Consider the following 24,983-nt stretch of genomic DNA (forward strand, 5'->3'; position numbering starts at 1 on the left):
TATATCTAGAGCTTACTGACTGGGGATCACTATTCCGCAATATTATTAATGGGCTGGGACGTGTGGGGTTAAACATGTTTTCGTAGGTAAATAATATTGCTGTGGAAAATTTTTTTTTCATGAGAGTGTAATAGAGTATTACTTTCTGTTGGGTGGAATTGTGAAATAGAAGTCAATACGTTCTTGCTCGATACTTTGTCGCTTTGAAGGCGTCATGCTTGTCATCCTCAGCCTAAGCAATGTGTTACTGTAATTTGAATTTCAAAATGACTGAGTGACGATTTTTTCGACGTACTGGTCAACTCCACCGTAGCGAATCACATGACTTTGACATAATCAATAATATATTACAGTAAATACGAGCGAAAAATATCTTTATAAGTAAAGAATTATCGCATAAAAATTAAATACACTGGAAATGGCAAAGTTCGCGAAGTCTAGTCTGATTAATCATTTTACAAAAAAAAAAAAAAAGTGCAGGCAAAGGGGGGGCGTACGCCCTCTACGCCCCCCTCTGGATCCGCCACTGGAGTTGGCAGACCTGAAATTATATATTCATCTAGGTTTACATTATTTCATTAAGTGGGGCGAGTTGGCAGGAGAAAAATTAACGGGATTTAATTAACCCTTTTCACAAGTGGGGCGATTTTTTTAAAAGTGGGGCGAGTTGGTAAACCAGTTTGGGGCGATTTTTTAAAAGTGGGGCGATTTGGTGTGGGGCGATTTTCCAGTGGGGCGATTTGTCCTGCTTCCCAAGCATGTCATTCACGGGACCAGTTTAATTGTGCTGGAAAATTATATCTGACTGTAGCCAGTAGAAATAGTTCTTAACGAAAGGACACAGTATTACAAGACTGTCATCGATGAGTATGTTTGGGGGAAGTGTCCCTTTGCATTTAATTTTCATATACATGTAAGAGCAACTCTGAATGGATTCGCTGTTACTGTTAGCATCAGCAATCTTACCCAATCTCTTTTTCAAGTTTTATGATTATAACAGCAACTTGCACTTGTAAAATAAAACCAACCTAAATGTATGATTACATTTATCTAGCACAAGGGTCTATCACATGAACAGGATACAAGACAATGTCTTCATAGACCACAATGAAATACTATTTGTGCTATGTGTGTGGTCGTTTATTTAAGGTTCATGTGGAACCTTTGGCTAAAATGACTGGTTTACACCACAAAATTGAGATTCACTTGTTGTCGAGTATCGAGTTGCGAGTAACAAAAGTTGAGTTGCGAGTTATGAAAGTCGAATTGCGAGTAACGCAGGGCGAGTTACGAGTTACGAAAGTCGAGTAGCGAGTTACAAAAAAAGATTTGCGTGAAAATGGGGAAAACTATTTTAATTTTTTGGTGTACCTCTTTAAAATTTTTGAATGGTGATTGTTTATAGAATTGTATACAGTATTGTTGATTCTTTTTGTTGTTTGGACTTCATCTGAGTCTTGTGTAAAAAAAAATGAATGGATTGCTTACATAATCACTACGCAAAGTATGGTTATTTTCTGCACCGTCATATTACACGTAAAGGAAGATAGAAACTAAACTATAGTACATACATGTATATGTAAAAGACCCCTTCTGCGGATTCCGTTAAGAGTGGGCTCTTTGGGGCAGCTGCAGAGGCAATATTTGTTAGGGACCCTAAAATTTATTCTTTGGCAGTGACACTCAAAACTGTAGACGTTTAAGTTATATATGTCTACATTGGCTTGAGGTGAAGGGGGAAGTTTGAGTTCTCATAGTCATAAAACCTGTTTAACCCCCGCCGCATTTTTGCGTCTGTCCTAAGTCAGAAACCTCTAGCCTTTGTTAGTCTTGTTTATATTTTAATTTTGGTTCATCAATATGTTTCGGAGCATAGAATGGCGTCCATTTTATTGATCTAGTGTACATTGTGTTTCGGGGCCTGCCTCTGGGTGTGGGATTTTTCGCTGTGTTGGACCCATTGGTGGCCTTGGGTTGACTTGTATATTTTGGTTGGGTTGTTGTCTCTTTGACACATTCCCCGTTTCCGTTCTTTATGCTATACATGTAGCTGTCAAAAATACTTTTGTAAAAGAGCCAAAAGAGGCAGTTTTGGAATATGTAACTTCTTTCTAAAAATTGGGTTAATCATACGAAAATGTACAATACCCAGCTGATATCTGAAACGACAACATTTGTATCAAGGCTGCGTGCAGGTAGAAAAGTAAACTTGTGACACAACATGGACAAGGCTTTTATTTTTTGTAACAGCGGTATATATAGCTTATTATCATGATTATAGAATAACGTCTTTCCAAATTAAAATAAAATGCTCCGCAGGGCGCAGCTTGATACGACCGCAGAGGTCGAACCCTGAACAGTTGGGGCAAGTATGGACACAACATTCAAGCTTGATACAGCTTTGCATTTGGATTGTGATTAAATATTTGACACAGCATAGGTTTCTGACACAGAATGAATGTGGTCTAAGAACTTAAAAATTTTAAATTGGACATTCACCTATTATGGTCCAATATCCAAAATCTAAATACATGGTTAGATTCAGCATATCAAAGAACCCCAAGAATTCAATTTTTGATGAAATCAAACAAAGTTTAATTTTGGACCCTTTTGACCTCAATGTGGACAAAGTTGATAACGGGGACCAAAAATCAAAAATCTAAATACATGGTTGGATTAAGCATATTAAAGAACCCCATATATTCAATTTATGTTGAAATCAAACAAAGTTTAATTTTGGACCCCGATTTGGACCAACTTGAAACTGGGCCCATAATCAAAAATCTAAATACATGTTTAGATTCAGCATATCAAAGAACCCTAAGAATTCAATTTTTGTTAAAATCAAACTAAGTTTAATTTTGGACCCTTTGGACCTTAATGTAGACCAATTTGAAAACGGAACCAAAAATTAAGAATCTAAATACACAGTAAGATTCAGCATATCAAAGAACCCCAATAATTCAATTTTTGATGAAATCAAACAAAGTTTAATTTTGGACCCTTTGGACCTCAATGTGGACCAATTTAAAAACGGGGCCCAAAATCCAAAAACTAAATACACAGTTAGATTCAGCATATTAAAGAACCCCAAGAATTCAAGAATAAAACCCCATTGAAATTGGTCAAGAAATAAGCAATTTATACGAAGTATCTTCTTTTGCACAATACTGTGCAATAAAATATTTCTTGCTATTGCGCAATACTGTACAATTGACAATTTCTTGCTATTGCGCAATATTGTGCTATTGGATATTTCTTGCTATTGCTCAATACTGTGCAATTGAAGATTTCTTGCTATTGCGCAATACTGTGCAATTGAAGATTTCTTGATATTGTGCAATACTGTGCAATTGAAAATTTCTTGCTATTGCACAATACTTATTATATAATAATTTACACCTCCTGTTTGGTGGGTATCTCCTACCATATCATTATTATTTGCTTCTAAGTATAAATCAGAAATAACCAACTTAAAATGGAAAATTTTAAAAGAAAAAAAAAGGAAAAAAAAAGGAAAAAAAAAATCTCCCCCCCCAAATTTTTTGAACCCCCTTATGATTCATCACCCCCAAACTCAATCCCAGCCTTCCCTTTGTGGTATGGTACCTTGCAGTACAATTTCAGAGAGATCCATACACTTGAACACAAGTTATTGTCTGGAAACTAGAAAAATGTGTTTTTTGGCCCCAAATTCCTAAACGTTTAGGGCAATTACCCCCAAACTCAAACCCAGCTTTCCTTTTGTGATATGGAACCTTGTAGTACAATTTCAGAAAGATCCATACACTTACACACAAGTTATTGTCCTGAAACTAGAAAAATGCTTGTTTTTTGCCCCTTTTTTGCCCCTAATTCCTAAAATATTGAGGCAATTACCCCCATCATCAATCCCAGCCTTCCCTTTGTGGTATGGTACCTTGCAGGACAATTTCAGAGAGATCCATACACTTGAACACAAGTTATTGTCTGGAAACTAGAAAAATGTGTTTTTTGGCCCCTTTTTGGCCCCCAATTCCTAAACATTTCGGCAATTACCCCCAAACTCAATTCCAGCTTTCCCTTTGTGATATGGAACCTTGTATTACAATTTCAGAAAGATCCATACACTTAGACACAAAAGTTATTGTCATGAAACTAGAAAAATGCTTGTTTTTTGCCCCTTTTTTGGCCCCTAATTCCTAAAATTTTGAGGCAATTACCCCCAAAATCAATCCCAGCATTCCTTTTGTGATATGGAACCTTGTGGTACAATGTCAGAGAGATCCATACACTAACACACAAGTTATGTCTGGAAGTTACAAAAATGCTTATTTTTGGCCCCTTTTTGGCCCCTAATTCCTTTACTGTTGGTACCAAAACCCCCAAAATCAATCCCAACCTTCCTTTTGTGGTATTGAACCTTGTGGTAAAATTTCATAGAGATCCATTCACTTAAACTAAGTGTCTTCGGACGACGCAGGACGACGACACCAACGTCATACCAATATACGACCACAAAAATTTATTTGAGGTCGTATAGAAAAATCCACATTATGATCTCCTATGCCAGGAAGTTACCATAATGCCATAGAAACACATCTATAGCATGCTTATTTTTATACGACCGCAAAAAATTTTGCAGTCGTATATTGGTATCACGTCGTCAGCGTCGTCCGAAGACATTTGGTTTCCGGACAATAACTTAAGTAAATGTGAATAGAAATCTATGAAATTTAAACACAAGGTTAATAATAACAAAAGGAAGGTTGGGATTGATTTTGGGGGTTATAGTCCTAACAGTTTAGGAATAAGGGGCCAAAAAGGGGTCCAAATAAGCATTTTTCTAGTTTCCAGACAATAACTTGTGGAAAGGTGTATGGATCTCTCTGAAATTATACCACAAGTTTCCATACCACAAAGGGATGGCTAGGATTGGCTTTTTAGGGGTTATGGCTCAAACTGTTTAGGAATTAGGGGGAAAACAAGTGTTTCCTGGTTAATGGACAATTAAAAGAAAGTAAAATGTTATGTTTGGATTACCTCCCTTACACTGCATTTAAATAATGTATAAAGAAATGTTGTACTGTCTTGAGGTGATTAGCTGTCAATTTATTTTTAGAAGTTACTATTTAAAAATGATGATTAAGGAATATTAATTTTAGCCATGATTATGTATGTCATTTTCTATTTTAAGACTTTTATGATGTATTTAAATGGGTAATTATGGTTGCAAACTCCATTGGAAAATTGAATTGAGATTATGACCATATCTTGAGGGAAAGTTCGGTTTTTTTTGGAAAAAGGGGGGGGGGGGGGTGAGGTGAAAAAAAATTGGAAGGGGGGGTTAAAAAGAAATTGTGAGGGGGGGACAATTTTTTCTCATTTCAGATTTCAGAAAAATGGGGGGGTTAAATTTTATTTTTTGGGGGGGGGGGGGGGGGGGGGGAGTCAATTCGCAACAGCATAGTGTATTGCACAAAAGCAAAAAAAAAGGGGGGTAAATTTTTTTTTGGGGGGGGGGGGGGGGGGGTCAATAGCAACAGCATAGTGTATTGCACAAAAGCAAAAATTGAATATAAATTCAAATCATATAACCAATTCTAAGTTCTTTGACTACAGTTATTCTGTGTCAGAAACCTATTATGTGTCAAATATTTAATTACGATCCAAATTCAGACCTGTATCAAGCGTGAATATTGTGTCTATTTTTGCCCCAACTGTTCAGGGTTGGACCTCTGCTGTCGTATCCAGCTGTGCTCAGTGAAGCAATTTATTGCATTGTAGTATTCAGATATACATACATTGAACAACTCGATTATTAACTATTTGGTATATATATATATGCACTCTCCGCTTGGGGTGGAATCACAAAGTTAACAAAGTTCTAAATTATTTAATTTATCACATAAAGCACATAGCATATCACATTTCTGACTAATTCATGAGATATTTTCCTAAGTTAAATGTGCAATTGTACCTATATCACCCTATTCCCTAAACCTTTGCGAAAGACGAAAAGCTAGCACTTGGTATGCTAATGAATATCCTTTATTCATTCGTCACTGATGAGTCTTGTATAGACGAAACGCGCATCTGGGGTAGAAAATATTATAAGCCTGGTACCTTTGACTATTTACTTTAGGCCTAACACAGTGCCATATTCTGTGAGATGTCTAGAATTTGCAAGTATATTTCATTTGTCTACTTGATTTATTTTCTTATGCTTGATTTGTTCAGTACGGTATACATTTTGTCTTATATCTACAGTATATCCTGTTTTATTTTAGAAAATGAACAATGTCGCTCTCTTGAAAGAAATTTAAGCGTGCCTGACTTTGCAACATATAGACTCTTATAAATAAGTATCACATAACTCTTTCAAATCCTGCAATCAAAATACAGGGACCCTTCCTCATGCAGTGTATAACTAAGTTCGGGTACATGTATGCTTTGTTTATTAAATGCAAAGTAAACCTGAAAAATTCTGTTTCAAAAATCAGACGACATGACTATTTATATATGTGACCGTTTATAGATATATAAATCTTAAGAAATTAGAGAAACATAATATTTTTGTAACTCGCAACTCGACTTTGTAACTTGCAACTCAGCCTTTTCAACTCGCAACTTGCAACTCAACGATAAGAAACCATCCACAAAATTAACTCGGAATGCAGACAAACCTGTGCATCTTGAAACATTTTAATGCATTTTAGTGCATAGGTTTGTTTGCACTTAGTAAATTTTGTGGTGTAAAGAGTCATTTTAGCCAAAAGATCCACCTCATGTGGACCCTGTGACTCAAAAGGCTGTGTTGACATATAAAAATTTACTCTGAGTACAGACAAACCTGCATCTGGAATAGTTTGAAGGCAAACGTGCATGCCCTATATAAATAAAATTTAAATGCATTTTAAGTTTTAGAAAATCAAACTGGATTTTACTGTGCACTTGTTTTCACACCAATACAGACCCTGTGCATGCTGTGACTGTGTCCATGGTTTGCTTACAAGGATTTGACAAGTCTCTGTTTTACTTTCTGTAATAAAGACTTATCAGGATCCTCTGGTTTTGTTGTAATGAATGATAAACACACCTTAAAAATCATAAGCAGGAATGTCATAAGCTGATCAGATGTCACGTGATAATTACAAAAACAGACTGGAGTGTTGTTAGATCCTTGGATGCAGGACCTGTATTTTAATCAGATTCATTCCCCACTTTGAGGTTTGAAAGTTGATAGCTTTACCATGTGTTCACAGCTGATTACATTTATTTTTCAATAGTTTCAGTTCCATCAAAACATCCAATCTTTATTTAAGATAGGCTATGATTAATCAAATTCCAGTTTTGGTCTTGTAATGAGTTGAAGATACAAATTAAAGTGGCTGTTGATATTCGGGGTAAATCTAAGTCCGAGAGGTTTTTTAATAGACATATGTATCTTTAGCTGTTTAGCAGAACTATAAATGCATTCTTTCAATTCTTTTTCAGATAAAGGAATGTAACAGCAAAAGATGACAACCAAAATTTTACAGAAGTTAAGACCTCTTGACTTTCCAGAATGCTCCAAGCAGGCTATCAACTATCTAGTTTCCTGTATCTCATCAGATGACCATGGATCTTTACCTGGGTTATCAGGGACACCAGAAAATTTGGCACAGGACGTTGCTAAAGATTATATTTTATTTACATCTCAGAACCAAAGAGGCCATAGAGTAAGCTGTACACACATATATATATATATATATATAGCTCATTCTCGCTGTCACATGACAATGCATGACATTTAATTCATCTAAGATGCAATTTGTTTATCATGATTCATGTAAATTTTAGTCTACTGCAAAAAATTTTTTTTTTGATTTATTAGAGAGGTGGATTAAAAAGGAGGAGGGGGCAGTCCTCCCTTTGAAACTTTGAAACATAATTTACTGTTATAGTATGGATTTTGAATGTCTAAGGTTTGTGTCATGTTTTAAAATTGCAAATCATAAAGGGAATGTTGTATTATTGTTATTGGGAATACTATCCATAAAGATAAACACCACCAGGAACAAAATGTTTCTGCTTGTCTGCAATCCTCTTTGAGGGTTCTTGTATATTCCTGAGGCCTGACCCCAAATATGCTTCGATATAAAACATAGTCAAAAGGTATAAAATTTATAGTATAAATGTACATGTAAAACAAAAAACTGAAAATCCATTTAGCAAAACTTGAAAAGCATGTATAGAGCATTTTCCTAAGTTTCAAATAATCAAATGTACATGTAGTTTACATAAAAGTGTTTATGTGTATTTCAGAGATTAAATGCCATTCAAGAATTACATATGTTAGAGATGTTATGTACAGCTATTGATGAAATCTCACAGGGATCCAGATATAAATTATTTAATGTTATATTTGGTGGTAAACATGAACCTGTCAAGACAAGTTTACTGACAAAATTAGTATCATTAGCTCTGTCTATCAGATGTGGAGCTGTGCTTGACTGTGCTGCCCTCTGGATGCAGGTAATTTACTTACAAAATTAGTATCATTAGCTCTTTCTGTCAGATGTGGAGCGGATGCAAGTAATTTACTGACAAAATTAGTTTCATTAGCTCTGTCTGTCAGATGTGGAGCTGTCCTTGACTGTGCTGCCCTCTGGATGCAGGTAATTTACTGACAAAATTAGTATCATTAATTTAGGTCTGTCTGTCAGATGTGGAGCCATCCTTGACTGTGCTACCCTCTAGATGCAGGTAATTTACTGACAAAATTTGTATCATTAATTTAGCTCTCTCTGTCAGATGTGGAGCCGTCCTTGACTGTGCTGCCCTCTGGATGTAGGTAATTTACTGACAAAATTAGTATCATTAATTTAGCTCTTTCTGTCAGATGTGGAGCCGTCCTTGACTGTGCTGCCCTCTGGATGTAGGTAATTTACTGACAAAATTAGTATCATTAATTTAGCTCTATCTGTCAGATGTGGAGCCATCCTTGACTGTACTGCCCTCTGGATGTAGGTAATTTACTGACAAAATTAGTATCATTAATTTAGCTCTCTCTGTCAGATGTGGAGCCGTCCTTGACTGTGCTGCCCTCTGGATGTAGGTAATTTACTGACAAAATTAGTGTCATTAATTTAGCTCTCTCTGTCAGATGTGGAGCCGTCCTTGACTGTGCTGCCCTCTGGATGTAGGTAATTTACTGACAAAATTAGTATCATTAATTTAGCTCTCTCTGTCAGATGTGGAGCCGTCATTGACTGTGCTGCCCTCTGGATGTAGGTAATTTACTGACAAAATTATTATCATTAATTTAGCTCTCTCTGTCAGATGTGGAGCCGTCCTTGACTGTGCTGCCCTCTGGATGTAGGTAATTTACTGACAAAATTAGTATCATTAATTTAGCTCTCTCTGTCAGATGTGGAGCCGTCCTTGACTGTGCTGCCCTCTGGATGTAGGTAATTTACCAATAGAAGAGTCATTTACTAACAGTGTAGCATCATAATCACTGATTCATCCTCAAAATCCATGAAATATTTGCTACTGAATGTAATGTAAATACCAATCAATCAACCTATCATTTGCAAAGATAAAAAAGCCTCCTGTTTTGAAAACAAACTGACAATGCTATGGCCAAAAATAACAAAAAAGGCAAACAATAGTCTACAAAACACAACATAGAAAACAAAAGACTGAGCATCACAAACTCAATTAAAATCTGGGAGTGATCTCAGGTGCTCAGGAAGGGTAAGAAGATCCTGTATTGGTCATGTAAGTACAAACCATTTTCATTGGTGAATCAAAATTAGAAGGGGAGAAATTGATAATTTTGGGAATTCTGCAAAATTTAGAAAGAATTCTTGTTGGGGTTTAGTCCCTTTACCAGACTCTAAGGATTGCTAGTGAAATTCTTACCAGAAGCTGATATGTGTTTGACAAATATTGCAATAGTTCTGTAATCAACAGCTTTATTTCTATCATTGTTCATAGTAAAATAGTTAATTGCAGGGTAAAATATGATGTGCTAAACAATATCATTTTCTATTTATTAGGAGCAAGGTTGTCATAGTGATGGAGTGTGTAAACTTGCCCATAGTTTGGTAGAAGAATATTGTATGTTGTACCCCAGTGTCAGTGAAGCTTTCCATGGTCTACCCAAAGTGTCTCCATTGTTTACATGTAATTTTATATCAGCAGCCGTCACCATATTTTACTTCAATGGTAAGTTATATCCCAGTGAACCTTAAACTAAGTGTCTCCATATAAAAATAAGAAGATGTGATATGATTGCCATGAGACAACTCTCTACCAGAGACCAAATGACATAAAAGATAGTAACTATAGGTCACCATATGGCCATCAACAATGAGCAGAACACATACAGTATGCATAGTTTACGTGTAATTTTATATCAGCAGCAGTCACCTCCTTTTGACCATGTTTATCATTTTTGCCTATTAACTTTAAAACTAACACAGAAAGAAACTTTAAAAAACAGAAATATGATTAGCAATACAAGATCAACAATTACCGGTAAGTCTCATTACAAATACTGCCAATAGACTGTTTTTATTATGTATTGCCCTTTAATGACTATTTAAAATATATTAAAAGCAATCTTCAACTTTGATTAAACTGATAAAAAACCTAACTTCACATAAAGAATTAAAAAAAAGTGTGAGATGTGGTATGATTGCCATTAGACGACTATCAACTAAAGACCAAAGGAACAAGGCTGTAAACATCTACAAAGCATGTAACCCCCTTCAACAATGAGCAGGCGACATACTGTACAGTAAGCTGTAAAATGTCCTTGAATAACAAAATGTGAAACAATTCAGTAGAAATTCGCAGGAAACTAGCGGTATGAATCGATTTAGTTTAACATTATCAAACGTCAAACAATTATAGCAGATAGGAAAAAATATAAATTTGGTTGTACATGTTGTACTTAAACCCCGAAGTACACCGCTTTTTGATCAGTTTGGTGATGAAGAAAGTCACTGTATGGTTTCTCTTTATCTATGAACCATATATTTGACAACAAGAAGCTGATGACTTGCAGATGCCTAGCCTTTTTATACTTTTGTTACAAATATTTGAAATGTCATTAGGTAAAGAATGTATAATGAAGGTCAGAATTTTTACAATTTTTAATGTTTCCATATCTTTACATGTAACTTCATTTCAATTGATCATGTTGATTTGTAATCAAAATTCATGACAGGTTGTAATGCTATGGTATAAGAAAATTCAGGAATAAGAAAGGAAATTTATAAAGGGTTTTGGAAGATAATGGACAATTTACATGATTTAGGGGTATGGTATACTGAGGAGTACTTGGATAGAAAGAAAAATATAGGTGGTGAATGGGTAGTTTATCACAGATTGGAAATTATGCCAAAATGTGTTTTGGATTTAGCTAGATCCAAATATTCGTATCCTAAAGACATTTCATACATTGGACATCAGTGGGAATGATGTAACAAAAACAAATCATTATGTGTGAATATCCAGTGCATATGTCTATTTTGATAATAAAACTTATTTCTCTAAAACTAAGGTCATTGTCTTTTCTCAGTTTTACTGTTATCAGATGTGAAACCACAACCTGAACTGTTCGGCAATTAAATCTGTCACAAGATGATAACATACTGAAGCTGTTACAGATCATACAAATTCAGTCCGGACTGAAGATTTTCGGGGTTTAAAGATAATCAATAAATTAGTGGTATGATTTAGACTAATGTACATACCGATACGTTTAATTTCAATTGATTGACATATGAAGTATTTTGCTTTATTAAATACAGTTTAGCATTTTAGATAAGTTTTAATACGTTTTGGCAAAGGAGACAGTTAACTTATCTTTCTATTTTATAGATAATCACAACATCCCACCATTGGGACTATTAGATGCCATAACAGATTGGATCTCATCAGATTCTTGTTTGTGTTTTGAATCAGTCAGACTTGTCAGAATCCAGTCAAGTTTCTCTTGTCCAGTTTTTGGTTTATTCCGCTGGTGCATTCTGGGACACTTAGTGACTGCTTGTAACCATGACAAAAAAGTTGACATGGAAACATCAACAAAGACATTTGCCTTACTCTCTAAACTTCATTTGTGTATTCTGCAGAATTTACAGTCTTACAAAAGCATGGAACTGAATCAGATTTTGTTTCATTTACAAGACTTTATTAGCATTGCCACTGCTGTGAGACAATGTTGCCAGAACTGGAAAATAAGTGAAGAGAACTTTTACATGTTAATAGAAAGAATTGGTCAAGTTTTACAGGTTGCCATAGTAACAGAAAGTTTAAAAATAGATCAAGGTAATTTTTATTAAAAGATGAGTGATTTTGTTAAATTCAAATTTTGTCTTGCCTTGACGGAGTCAAAAAGCGAGACATAGGTATGCTGTTTACGGCGGCGGCGTCGTCGTCAAAAATGTATTAGTTTGTGATTAGGTCTAGTTCATGATGAACCACTAGTGGTAGGTCAATGATATTTGGTATGCAGTTGTATTAGCATTGGCACATCTCATTACCATGGAGATTATTTGGCCCCGCCCCCTCAGTCAAGGTCTATTGACTTTGAAACTTTTCATAGTTTACATGTATTAGTTTGTGATCATGTCAATTTATGGGGAACCACTAGTGGTAGGTCAATGATATTTGGTATGCAATTGTATAAGCATTGGCATATCTCATTTCCATGGAGATTATTTGGCTCCACCCCCTTAGTCATGGTCTATAGACTTTGAAAATTTTGCTAAGTTAACATGTATTAGTTTGTGATTAGGTCAGTTCAAGGGGAACCATTAGTGGTAGGCCAATGTTAATTTGTGTTCAGTTGTATAAGCATTAGCACATCTCATTTCCATGGAGAATATTTGGCCCCCCCCCTCAGTCATGGTCTATTGACTTTGAAACTTTTGCTTAGTTTACATGTATTAGTTTGTGATTAGATCAGTTTAAGATGAACTGCTAATGTTAAGTCAATGATATTTGGTATGCAAATGTATTGGCATTTGCAAGTATAGTTTCCATGGAGATTATATAGCCCCACCCCTGATCATGGTTCATTGACTTTGAAACTTTTACATAGTTTACAAGTTAATGGTTGTTTTTAGGTTTGTTTAAAGGGAACTACTTATAATAAGTCAATGGTATTTGGTATGCAGTTGTATTAGCATTGGCACATCTCATTCCAAGGAGATTGTTTAGCCATGTACCTTCAGTCATGGTTCATCGACTTTGAATATTTGCATAACTTACATGATGAAATATTGCTATTTTAATTTCAAAATTTGCATTATCAAAATTTCAAAAAGGCGAGACATATCTCTGTGATAACAGTTTATTTATTGTCTTTTTTAATCAGCCTGTTTCTATTGTTTTTTATTGTGTACATATCCTTCCTAGCATAATGTCATTTGCATGTCAAGAAGCATAATAATGGTAGCAAGTCTTCTTCTGGATTCGTAAAATATTGTTATGAACTCAAATGTATGAGAAGTTTTAGAATTTCTTCTATGGATGGGTATCAGATTTTCACGATACAATCAAGTTTACATGCTTATTTGGAACAGCGATTAAAAAAGGGTTAATAACTCAATTGCTCTAAAAGGTTAAGACCACTCATGGTCTTCTTATATTCATTATATATATACTCTCAGAATTTAAGGTAAATATTTGTTATATTTTTTTTCAGTGACGGGAACAGAAGGTTTAAAAGAATTATGCAGCATACTTCCACCAAATAGGTATTTATAGTATTGTATTATTATAAAACAGACACACATAAATATACGGCAGTCAGTAGAAATCTTGTTTTTGTGCATGTTTGCATCATTTTAGTGTCTAAATTACAAAACTCTTAATCTCATTTATTCAAGAAAATGAAAGCTGAACAAAAAGAAAAAAATCACTAAACAAGAGAAACATTGGCTAATTATATATTTAATGTGAATTGTTTATAAGGAGAAGGTTTGATGGGGAGGATCAAAATTTTGTGGTAGATACTGTTTTGATCCGACATTAAAAAAAGTTTATTTCCAAGTTTCATAATATTCAATGACGGTTTGACAAAACAATTGTATTTTATTTACTTCTTAGTATTGCTCTGCACTGCATTGGACCAGTATTTATACTAGATATAAAACATCCCAACAAGGGGAATATTTTGTATTCAATAGTAATTTTAAAACTGAATTGTTTCTAAGAAGTGAGTTTCATGAAAGTCCCTTATCATTCAATTTATTTATCAGTAAAAACTACATAATTTTGAAAGGATTGAGAAATTTAAATATTTTTGCAATATCAGGGTCAAAATAATTGGTCTAATCCTTCAGACAAAGCATAAGGAAAAAAATTCAGAGCTCATTTCGCCCATTTTGATTCCTGCCAATCATACTGAAGATTTTAAAATCTGTTTTTGCTGTTTCTTTGACACATGAGATGGAAAGAGCAAACACCTGGCTAGGAATTAAAATGAAAATAGGTCCAGAAAGTGTTATATATATAAATTTGTAAGCTAGCACATTGAAAATCTGTAATATGTTGGTACATTGTAGTATTTGATGTTTAATATTAGATATTGATCATGATCACAAACTCAATTTTGCCTATTACCGTAAAGAAAAAAGATAGAGCACAACTTATTTTTATATCTTGCCTGATGATCATTTATCATTGTTTACTGTCCCTGTCAAATGATCTTGTATTGCTGATTATTTTTGCTATTTATTAACCAACAATACAAGATCATATGACTGAAACAGTAAACAACAAATATGATCAAAAGTTATGATATAAAAATAAGTCATGTTTTAATAATTGATAAATTATTTAAATTTTGTTTTTCAGACTACTCAAAATAATATACAACCACCATTCACAGAGAGGAAATCAACATTTTCAACCTATGGACACATCATGAACAATACAAACATACATTTATACTTTGGTGCTTTTATCTTGTGAAGAACGAATAGAATTGAAAGTAAAACAATGTTTATGTATGATCAGACTGATTTTTGTCAAAAAAATTGAGGTATTGATGACTTGTCAAGATTGGATTATAGATCTTGTGATTCAATTGTCAAAATAAGTAAAGAAAATTTCTTTGTTTTATCTGAAAATATCAGTGAATATTCAAAAGTGCATAATAAACAAATAAATAAAAGATGCTACAACATTAAATATGAGTTCCCTGTAATTTCATTCAAATAAACTCTCCCTAGATACCAGGATTAAAATTTTGTATGCCAGACCAGCATTTGGTCTACAAAAGACTCATCAGTGTGACACTTGAATCAAAAAAGTTAAAAAGGTCAAATACGGTACGAAGAAAATAGAATTGCTATGATTGGATATCCCTGCACTGCAGTAAAAAGTTTTTTTTTTTTTTTTGGCTTTGTGCATTTCGTGAGTAAAGGTGAAGCTTGAATTCAAATGTTTAACTTAAGGAGGCTCGAGGGTACAAAAATTTCATAAAAAATTTAAACATTATTTTTTTCATTACAAATTTTATTTATTACACTATTAGTTGTTACTTTATGATATGGTACAAAAATCAACCACAAAAATCAATTCGTTTTGGCCCCAGATGACTTTTAAAATGTTTATATCATTGAAAAAGCTCCAAATTATCTCCCTTAGATGCAAAAACACCATTTTTTGGCATTAAAATTGAAATAACTTTTTAAACTCATCGGTGACCTATATTTTTTATTATTTTTTTTAAATAAGCTGTATCTAAACTAAACAATTGTAAAATTTAAGTGATTTCTGTAATTTAGTTTTTTTTTTTTTTCGATATTACCTCTATTTCTCCTATTAGTTCAACAGAAAAAAAGCACCTTAACAAAAATGCATGCTTCTTTCAAAGGTTGATTGTGAGCTTAAATGAACGGTGACACCATTTTTTTATTTTATTTTTCTATTAAGTATATGATAAAGATAATTTATAGAAAAAAATGGGGAAATCCTATATTTAAAAAAAAAATGGATTTATACCTGCAAGCCCCCTTAATACAAATTTTCCATAGAATTGTTTGCAGAATATTTAAAAACCACAAAATCAAATATCCACGAAAAAACAACCCATGAAAGTTGGTTCCAATGGAAAAAAAAACCGAATTCAGATTTATTGTCAAGCCTGCGACTTCTGTCGCAGAAAGCTTGACATATGGATAGTGATCTGGCTACGGCGGCGTTAACAAACTTCTTAAAAGCTTAATATTTCAGAAGGTAGAGGACCGGGATCCTTATGTTATGAAGTTTCCGTCTGTCATATGTCCATTGTCCTCAAATAGTTAAGATTTTTAGTATTCTTGATTTCTCTCTTATTATGGGTAATAGGATAACTATATTTGGTATGTGCATACCTTGCAAGGTCCTCATGCCAGTCAGACAGTTTTACTGTATTTGGTGTATGGAATGATTGCAAGGTGAATATGTCTGTCTGGCAATTATCATCTAACCTTGACCTCATTTTCATGATTTATTGGTCAATCTTAAGGTTTCCTGGTTAAGTTTGTTTCTTATATACTATATGCAATAGGTCAACTATATTTAAAGCATGTAATGATTGTAAGGTGTACATGTCTGTCTGGCAGGGTTCATCTGACCTTGACCTCATTTTCATGGTTCTTTGATCTATGTTAAGTTTGTTTCTTAGATACTATGAGCAATAGGTTATCTATATTTAAAGCATATTTGGTGTATGGAATGACTGTATGGTGTACATGTACTTCCAGTTTGGTTTATCTGACCCTGATCTCATTTTCTTGGATCATGTTAAGTTTAGTAAGGACTATCCACATAAAATCAATGGTCAGTAAAGGAAAGGCGAGACATTTCAACGTTTGCACTCTTGTATTTTGTATTACTTAGCTTGTACTTGTGTTTTTTGTCATTTATTATACTGGTTTTATAGAGTTGTGCTTTCACTGTACAGGTATTAATTGTACAATCTTATATTTTACTTTTTTATTCCTTTGATCAAAATTGAAAGTGGGTGGTTGAGTTCAAAAAACAATAGTTAAACCTTGCCACATGTTTGTGTATCTGTCTGGAAACAGGAACCTGCACAGTGGTTAATGTTGTCCTTTGTTATAATAACATTATTTATACTGTAACTGTGCTATTTCCAGTCAAATTGCATTGACCTTATATTCATTTGTGGTCAAGTCACCGACCATCTTTTGGTAATACAAGTCTCTATACATGTACTGTGGATTCATTTATTTTTGTGGATTAAGGCAAACTTACATGTTCGTGGATATTTAATTTTGTGGTTTTGCTGAGGTCTGCATACAAGCCTATAGAAATTTGTTATTCATTGAACATTTAATTTCGTGGTTCACCTGTACCCACGATATCCACGAAATCTGGTATCCAACGAATAATAATGAATCCACAGTATTTGCCATCTGTGACTTTTGCCTCTGTCTCTGACCACTTCTGATAAAGAGCAATCTAGAAATTTGCATTTACGGCAGAATTTTATATCTGTACTTTCAATTATTGCTCACCACTAACAGCTAAAATATGGATTCATTCTTGCTTCACATTTAAAAATCGCATTGGAAAATTTTGTTTACATTGTTAGAAATTAAAGATGTTTATATCCTTTTATGGTACATGTCTAGATCTCTTAACAACATTATCTATAGTTGAATGATCTGATATCTAACGCCATTCTATCATCAGAATGGTATGTTGCTCTACAGTATACAACAGATGCTGCATCAGGCCCCTCCTATATAATGTAGGCTGGACCAATATAATTTATTCCAAAAGGTTAATGTTGCGACTTCAATTTTTATAGCCTAATAATGGTTAATAAAAGCATAAAAGACATGGCTATTCTTTGCTTTATTAAGAGGTATAAATCTAGATAGACTAAAGTAAAGTCTTGGAAACATGATGTGATTCTGTGTTTAGTGGTCCTGAACAACATTTCCAAATTTCAAATGATTTGTGCAAGGCATTTATCTTCAGGAAACCAAAAATTGACAATGTTTTTTTCTACCAAGGGGCATTACTCCAGAGAGACATAAGTTACAACTACTAATTGGAAATGGATTTGTGTTAATTAGTCCATAACAAAATTTAAAAAGTTAATTGATTTGGTCAAGAAACCATTGGATATTTTATGTTTTACCAAGGGATATAACACTATCTGGAAAGACAAGTGAAATCAAACAAATTCTGTGTTTAGTTGTCTTGTCAATATTTCCAAATTTCAAATGATTAAGTGGTTTATTACACAAGTAATTGTGCTTTTAACTATGGAAAGACAACAGGGAAATTGATTTAATTTGAAATTTGAACTGTTTACAGTTTAGTGGTCCCTGACATTTCCAATCTCCAATTATTTAGTGGAGGGTTGACTCAAGTAATTGTGCTGGAAACTTATTTCAGAATGCATGTGTGTATGTGTCATGAATGGATACCCCATATCTTTTCTTTTCTATTATGTACAAGAGTAACCAATAAAAAAAATATTCCCAAATCGACAATGAAGGTGTTTTTAACAACCTTGCCAAACCATGAGGGTCATGCACGGTCGGTGTTTCCAAAATCAAATCCTTAAATGATGAGAATGTTCTAGTTTTATATCCTTTTTTAGATCTCATTATCATCATATATATGTTGGACTCAAATCTATGGTGGGTTCCAGATCTATGGCAGATTCCGAATCTATGGTAAATATGACGTCATGCCATCCCAAATCTATGGCAGATTTTTTAAAATCCTAATCTGGCAAGTTTTTGTTATTTCCTAATCTATGGCGGATTTTTGTTGTTTTCAAATTTATGGCAGATTTTGTACAAATGGAGATCAAGGCAGAAAATATACGATCAATGACTTGTCTTAAACAAGTCGAAATGTACGACAACATGAGCATGTCTATAAACATTTGTGAAATAAACATTCCATAATGTTCAACCAAATCGTGATTGCAACCATAAAATGTCCTATTAAGTGTAGCAGTGATATACCATAATACAGACTTCGGGATTGAAATGATGTGCCCCATAAAAATAAGTATTTTCTAATCTGTGCATGGTACCTGTTAAACCCATTCATTAAACCAACTAGTAAAAATGGAAGTCCCTTAACAAACAAGAAAGCATTTTTTTATAAAAAGAATTAAACAGTTTGACTTTTCACATTTATATTTATTTGAGCATTAATCAATCTTTTTTAACTTATGACGATTTAAGTCAAAGTGGTATATCCTGTAATTTCATCTCTCACTTTATATACTTTGCCAGCCATAGATGCTAACATATTTACTATAACTCCTTTCCTAAAATATCCACTACTAAAACAGCAGTGCCTTTCTTTATCGCGGGATACGGACGATACAGCACATATTGTCCCTCCTCTGAATAAAAGGTCACACCATCGGCAAATTGTTCTAGAGGGAAAGCGGAAAGTGTTTCCCTATGTATTTGTTTGTAAAAATATGTGAGCCCGTGTTAAATATTTGTTTTTGATTTACATTCTACATATAAAAAAAAATCTATATAAAATGATGTTCAAATCTATGGGTTACGCAATCGTTAGCGGTGGCGACGATGCAATATGGCGTTATTTAATTGTGACGTTATATGTAAGTCTTTTTCCCGGAAAATTACAAGATCTGCTATAGATTTGGAGAAAACAAAAAACTGCCTTAGATTTGATTTGTTTGGCGTTTGTAACGTCATATTTGCCATAGATTAGGAATCTGCCATAGATTTGGAACCCGCCATAGATTTGAGTCCTACATATATATATACACAAGTCTAAATTGAAAACAGCGTTCAAACCTATGATTGTGTTGGATAAAAACTTCAATTTTTATATGTGTACATGCAAAACAAATTTCTTGGTAGAGGGGTCTAAATACAGCACAAACAACATTTTCCAGAAGACCAAAAAAGTGTAAAGTATATTTTAACAAAACGCATTTGACTAGCAGGATGAACAACAGATGTTCTTAAACCCAATATATATATATATAGACAATAACTTTTTAGTGTCTTTAAATATCAGCTGTATTTTTACGAGGCTAAGAAACAGGTGTAATGTGAGCTTCAGCGAGCTAATACTTCTGTTTCAAGCCAAGTGTTTGATTTGTCCTATGCTTCGAACTGTCCGTGCATTCACTGATTATTGACATTATTGCATGGTTGATTTTGTGTGTTACACATTTAAGTTTTGAACTTGAAGATTGGTACCGTAGAAAACGGAGTTAATCCTGATATTCGTGTTTGTCTATGAGCAGAAAGTGGGTTGGGGATCGGAGACTGGAACATTCACAGACGGAGCAATGCGTCATTGAAATGCGATTGCAATACACATTCTGAGGTTACAAAAGTTCATACAACACTCGTCAACAGTAATACACAAAAATAGTCTGGCAGTGGGCGGAGCTTTAAAGCGATATCTGTATAGTATACAAATACAGGCTAGTGATATCTGTTGGGCTGTTGATGTATCATAAGACACCCAATTGCAGGATAAATAGTTATATACCAATCTGATTAAAATACAGATCTTGTGTCCAAGCTTTGCTTACAAGGATCTAACGAAACTCCATTTTATTTTCCGTTCTGGTAAGTATTACATTAGCCAATGATATTTCAGAAAGTAGAACGGAGCGTTTTCAGATCTTTGTATGCTGAGCTTGGACACAGGATCTGTATATAAATTAGATTGCATCTACACTATTGGAAATGGAAAATAACAGTGAATTACTAATAATTATTTTATTAAAATAATATGTCAGTAAGGTTTAAATTTCCGAGCTGCCTTCATCAGAGATATCCTCTGTTTATCTTCTTCAAACTTTTTCCGTAACGTTGCTATTTCTGAAAACATAAAGGAGTACAAGATAATTGAAAAGTGACATAAAAATATTAAAAAAAACAGTCCATCGATAAAATTGTTTCCTCCTTTCCTTTTATTCAGCCTGTTTTATTTGAAAAATGGCTGTACAAAGGACCATGGCAATATTTTTGACTCATCATTAATGTTCTACATTACAGTATAAATATTTGAAGGTAGACCAGTAAAAATATGAGCAAATATCAAATTTTTATTTTACAAAGAATTCTACATGATAATGAAATATTTGATTATCTTATAATTAGATATATTTTTCTTATGCAAACTTATAGTATACTTTTACTATGAACCACTAAATCTCCCTATTTGTAAAATTAACTTTTGAAAGTAACTTTCAATATGACTTCTTTTGTTTGAATGCACATATATATATAGTAACTGTGGATCTCTCTATTTTGTAGAAACTGTACACATTTTCATAGATAGAAGAAAAATTGTATTTTCAATATAAACAAGAACATGTGGTATGCTTGCCAATGAGACAACTCTCCACAAGAGACCAAATGACACAGAAATTAACAAGTATAGGTCACCATACGGCCTTCAACAATGAGCAAAGCCCATACTCAAGGATATTTGATATCTGTTTAACACACAATATTTCTTCCAATCAAAGTGCTTGTAAGCACTGCATGGTAAAGATTGCTTTAATTTATCATAGGGAAGTAAAATCAAATATTGCATTGTATAAAGCATTGGTTGTAGTTGATTCAACTACAATTCTGGATAAAGGAAGATAACTCCAATTTTTAAAGATGACTTTAACAATGACATCATTGATATTTCTAGAACAGATATTAGATTCCTGCACCTTGCAAAAGTTATGTAATTTTCTTGACAAGTGTAGCATTTTGTGACTTGAATATCTGAGCATATATTACTTTGATAAATTTCTGGAAATGTTCATGGATAGGAGGATTTATCGGCAATTTGTACATTTTCTCTTTGATCTTACTGCCTAATATTTTTAAGATCACGGACAGGACTTGATACTCGAAAATATTAAGGCAATGACGTCGTGTATCAGTGCAGCAACTTCGCGTGGTTAAGTCCATCCGTGTCAATTTATTAATGAAATGCATGCGACTTCATTCAAACAAACTAACAACTATCCCAACGTTTTGTACACGTAAGTAGTTTTACTAACTATTTCATTTTACTTCATATTCTCAACAACAAAAAATACAGTTATGACAAATTGCTGATAAACAGAATAATAGCATTTTATTTTCTGATACTGACTTCATCAGCTTGAATATCAGCTCCCTCTAGTGGACTGGCTTGATATTCTTGCTGTTAAAGTCAGTATCAAAAATAAAAATGCCATTATTCTATATGTATAGAATGTTATGATCAATGCACTATATTTTGTGTATATCAAAGGTTGTGATAAACCTTGGAAGATTTAGATATCAAGTGAGTATCATAGGGTTTTGATTGCATTTCATGCAATCTTAACCCAAAAAAATTACATTGTTTACCTTTTACAAACAGAATTAACAAGCTTTATTAGCATTAGTTTTGACAGTAGAGTGATTGTTATTTATCAATTTAAATTAAATAAAATGCTTTGCTGAGCTCAGCTGGATACGACCGCAGAGGACCAACCCTGAACAGTTGGGGTGAAAATGGACACAATAATCGCGCTTGATACAGGTCTGAATTTGGATTGTAATTAAATATTTGACACATAATAGGTTTCTGACACTGAATAACTGTAGTCAAAGAACTTAGAATTGGTTATATGATTTGAATTTATATTCAATTTTTTGCTTTTGTGCAATACACTATGCTGTTGCGCATTAACTCTTTTGCAAAAAAAAAAATGCAAAAAAAAAAAAATTTTTGAAGAAATTTTCTTTTTAAATCTGAAATGAAAAAAAAATTGCCCCCCACAATTTCTTTTTTATCCTCGATTCACCCCCCCCCCTTTTTCCAAAAAAAAAAATTCTTTCCCTTAAGATATGGTCATAATCTCAATTCAAATTTCCAATAGAGTTTGCAACCATAATTACCAATTTAAATACATCATAAAAGTCTTAAATAGATAATTTAATAGCAGTGTAATGGAGGTAATCCAACATTGTACAACATTGTACAATTTTGTTTATGGATTACCTCCCTTACACTGCTTTTAAATTGTCCATTAACCAGGAAACCCTTGTTTTTTCCCCTTTTTTCCCCCTAATTCTTAACGGTTTGAGCCATAACCCCCCAAAGCCAATCCTAACCATCCCTTTGTGGTATGGAAACTTATGGTATAATTTCAAAGAGATCCATACACTTAAACACAAGTTATAGTCTGGAAGTTACAAAAATTCTTATTTTTGGCCCCTAATTCCTTAACTGTTGGTACCATAACCCCCAAAATCAATCCCAATCTTCCTTTTGTGGTATTGGACCTTATGGTAAAATTTCATAGAGATCCATTCACTTAAACTAAAGTTATTGTGTGAAAACCAATGTGTCTTCGGACGACGACGACACCAACGTCATACCAATATACAGCCACGAATAATAAGACATCAAAATACTTATGATCCATAAATCAGATTAATTATTCATATAAACTTACCATTTCTTTTGGTTTCTCTAGATTGAAAGGTGTAAAAATTCTTGAGTTCCTGCAAAAGAGACAAATGCACCTATTGTATCAATTTACTTAATCACATGCAATGTAAAATAACTATAATGAAATCAGTGTCAAAATCCTTTTTATGATTTACCACTATTTGGCTTGTGCATATAGGTTTATCCATATTAAGTCTTCCCTTATCTAACATACAACAGCCATCTAGACTTTTTATTGGACCTGTAAATATTCTTGCTGATTTTTAGTATTTTATAATATTGAAAGACTTACAGATTAATTTTTATAAAAAAATCAAAAGATGACAAGAGGTCAACATAAAATCTTTAACAAAAGACAAGTAAACTCAAATTGACCTATTTATAATTAGAAAATTTGTAAATAAATGTGAGAGAACAGAGAACTATCAAATATCTGCCAAAAACAGATAAAATGAAAATTAAACTATAAAAGAGACATCATCTGACAAGGTCATAGACAAGCACATATATTTTGCTCCTGTTGGTTTTCTTTTGACGATATTACAGAAATTAAAGAAAAATATCTGATAAACTTTTCTACTTTGTTTGACGTTAATTTGCCATTCACCACACATTTCTTTTTATTCATTATGAACAATTAGACTGGCACATTGACAGTAAAGCTAGAAAAAAGTAATGGCTCTTACTGATTACCAATTGAAACAAAACACATGATTGCATAGTTGCTTTAAATACATGTCAATGTAGAAAGTACAAATGAAGCTTGAATTCTTACCATATTTTGCTTTTTCTTCCTCTCTATCTCTGTAAGTTTGGACTCCATTGCTTCAGTTCGAGGAACAGCTTTGTTTTTCTTGCTGTGTCTGGTGACAGTAACCCATCCATCTTCATCAGGTACACCCTCCTGCTCCAGAGCCTTTTTCTTGTCCTATAATAGAAAATATCTGAGCTCTATATTGTCTGAGGAATATTAGTATGAGGTATAACATACTGTGGATTCATTATCAATCCTGGGATATTAATTTTCATTGATTTCATTAAAATATGTAAAGTACAAATTTAACTTTATATAAATATATCTTGCTTACAAAGGGTATTTGTCAAATTTCCAGAGCCGTTAGGCAAGTGAAATTTGTTTACATTGAAACCGGTATTTTTGGCAAATACCCCTTGTAAGCATTATATAATTGTTTAATTCCAACGAATGTTCTTTGTATCTATCTCAACAAAAAGTCTAGAGGTCTTCGGATGTCGCGCTATTTTTAGACATGGTATTTCCCATCCGCCGTAGTATTTGCTAGCAAATACCCTGGCACATTGAATTCCCTAATGACAAATAAGCCGGCAGAGTAAAAAAAAAATCTCAACAAGTAGAAAATTTGTAAAAATACAATTTCTCTCATTCAATCAAATACAGCATATTTACATGCGGTGGAATTATTTAACAAATCCAAAAGTTCCAATATATATCAAGAATGAAAAAAATTTTGAAAAAATAACCCTTTTTTTATAATCAATCAACAAAAATC

General features: G+C 33.4%; 2 protein-coding genes across 2 annotated transcripts in view; one reads left to right on the forward strand and one right to left on the reverse strand.

Moving 5' to 3' along the window:
- Window positions 1-753: 753 nt before the first annotated feature.
- Window positions 754-15,177, forward strand: LOC127709382 (integrator complex subunit 15-like). The gene is made up of 7 exons (XM_052214888.1): window positions 754-867; window positions 7,477-7,700; window positions 8,287-8,496; window positions 10,026-10,194; window positions 11,857-12,306; window positions 13,688-13,739; window positions 14,842-15,177. Exons 2-7 carry the CDS (start codon window positions 7,500-7,502, stop codon window positions 14,912-14,914), a joined length of 1,155 nt encoding a protein of 384 aa, XP_052070848.1. The 5' UTR covers window positions 754-867; window positions 7,477-7,499; the 3' UTR covers window positions 14,915-15,177.
- Window positions 15,178-20,729: 5,552 nt separating this feature from the next.
- LOC127709383 (ribosomal RNA-processing protein 7 homolog A-like) overlaps window positions 20,730-24,983 on the reverse strand; it is a 32,854-nt gene continuing 28,600 nt past the window's right edge. The window contains exons 6-8 of the mRNA XM_052214889.1: window positions 24,230-24,382; window positions 23,459-23,507; window positions 20,730-20,846 (exon numbers count right to left, since the gene is read on the reverse strand). Of these exons, the coding sequence (XP_052070849.1) occupies window positions 20,761-20,846; window positions 23,459-23,507; window positions 24,230-24,382 (288 nt within the window). The 3' untranslated portion in view covers window positions 20,730-20,760. The remainder of the gene's footprint in view (window positions 20,847-23,458; window positions 23,508-24,229; window positions 24,383-24,983) is intronic.

The sequence above is a fragment of the Mytilus californianus genome, unplaced genomic scaffold (genome assembly GCF_021869535.1).
Source record: "Mytilus californianus isolate M0D057914Y unplaced genomic scaffold, xbMytCali1.0.p SCAF_7, whole genome shotgun sequence".
NCBI classification, from domain to species: domain Eukaryota; kingdom Metazoa; phylum Mollusca; class Bivalvia; order Mytilida; family Mytilidae; genus Mytilus; species Mytilus californianus.

Excerpts from the sequence above, each read along its gene's own strand:
- LOC127709382 (XM_052214888.1), top strand. The coding sequence starts at position 7,500 with ATGACAACCAAAATTTTACAGAAGTTAAGACCTCTTGACTTTCCAGAA. Across the intron at positions 7,701-8,286 it reads AGAACCAAAGAGGCCATAGA|AGATTAAATGCCATTCAAGA; the intron begins GTAAGCTGTACA and ends TGTGTATTTCAG. Across the intron at positions 13,740-14,841 it reads AGCATACTTCCACCAAATAG|ACTACTCAAAATAATATACA; the intron begins GTATTTATAGTA and ends TTTGTTTTTCAG.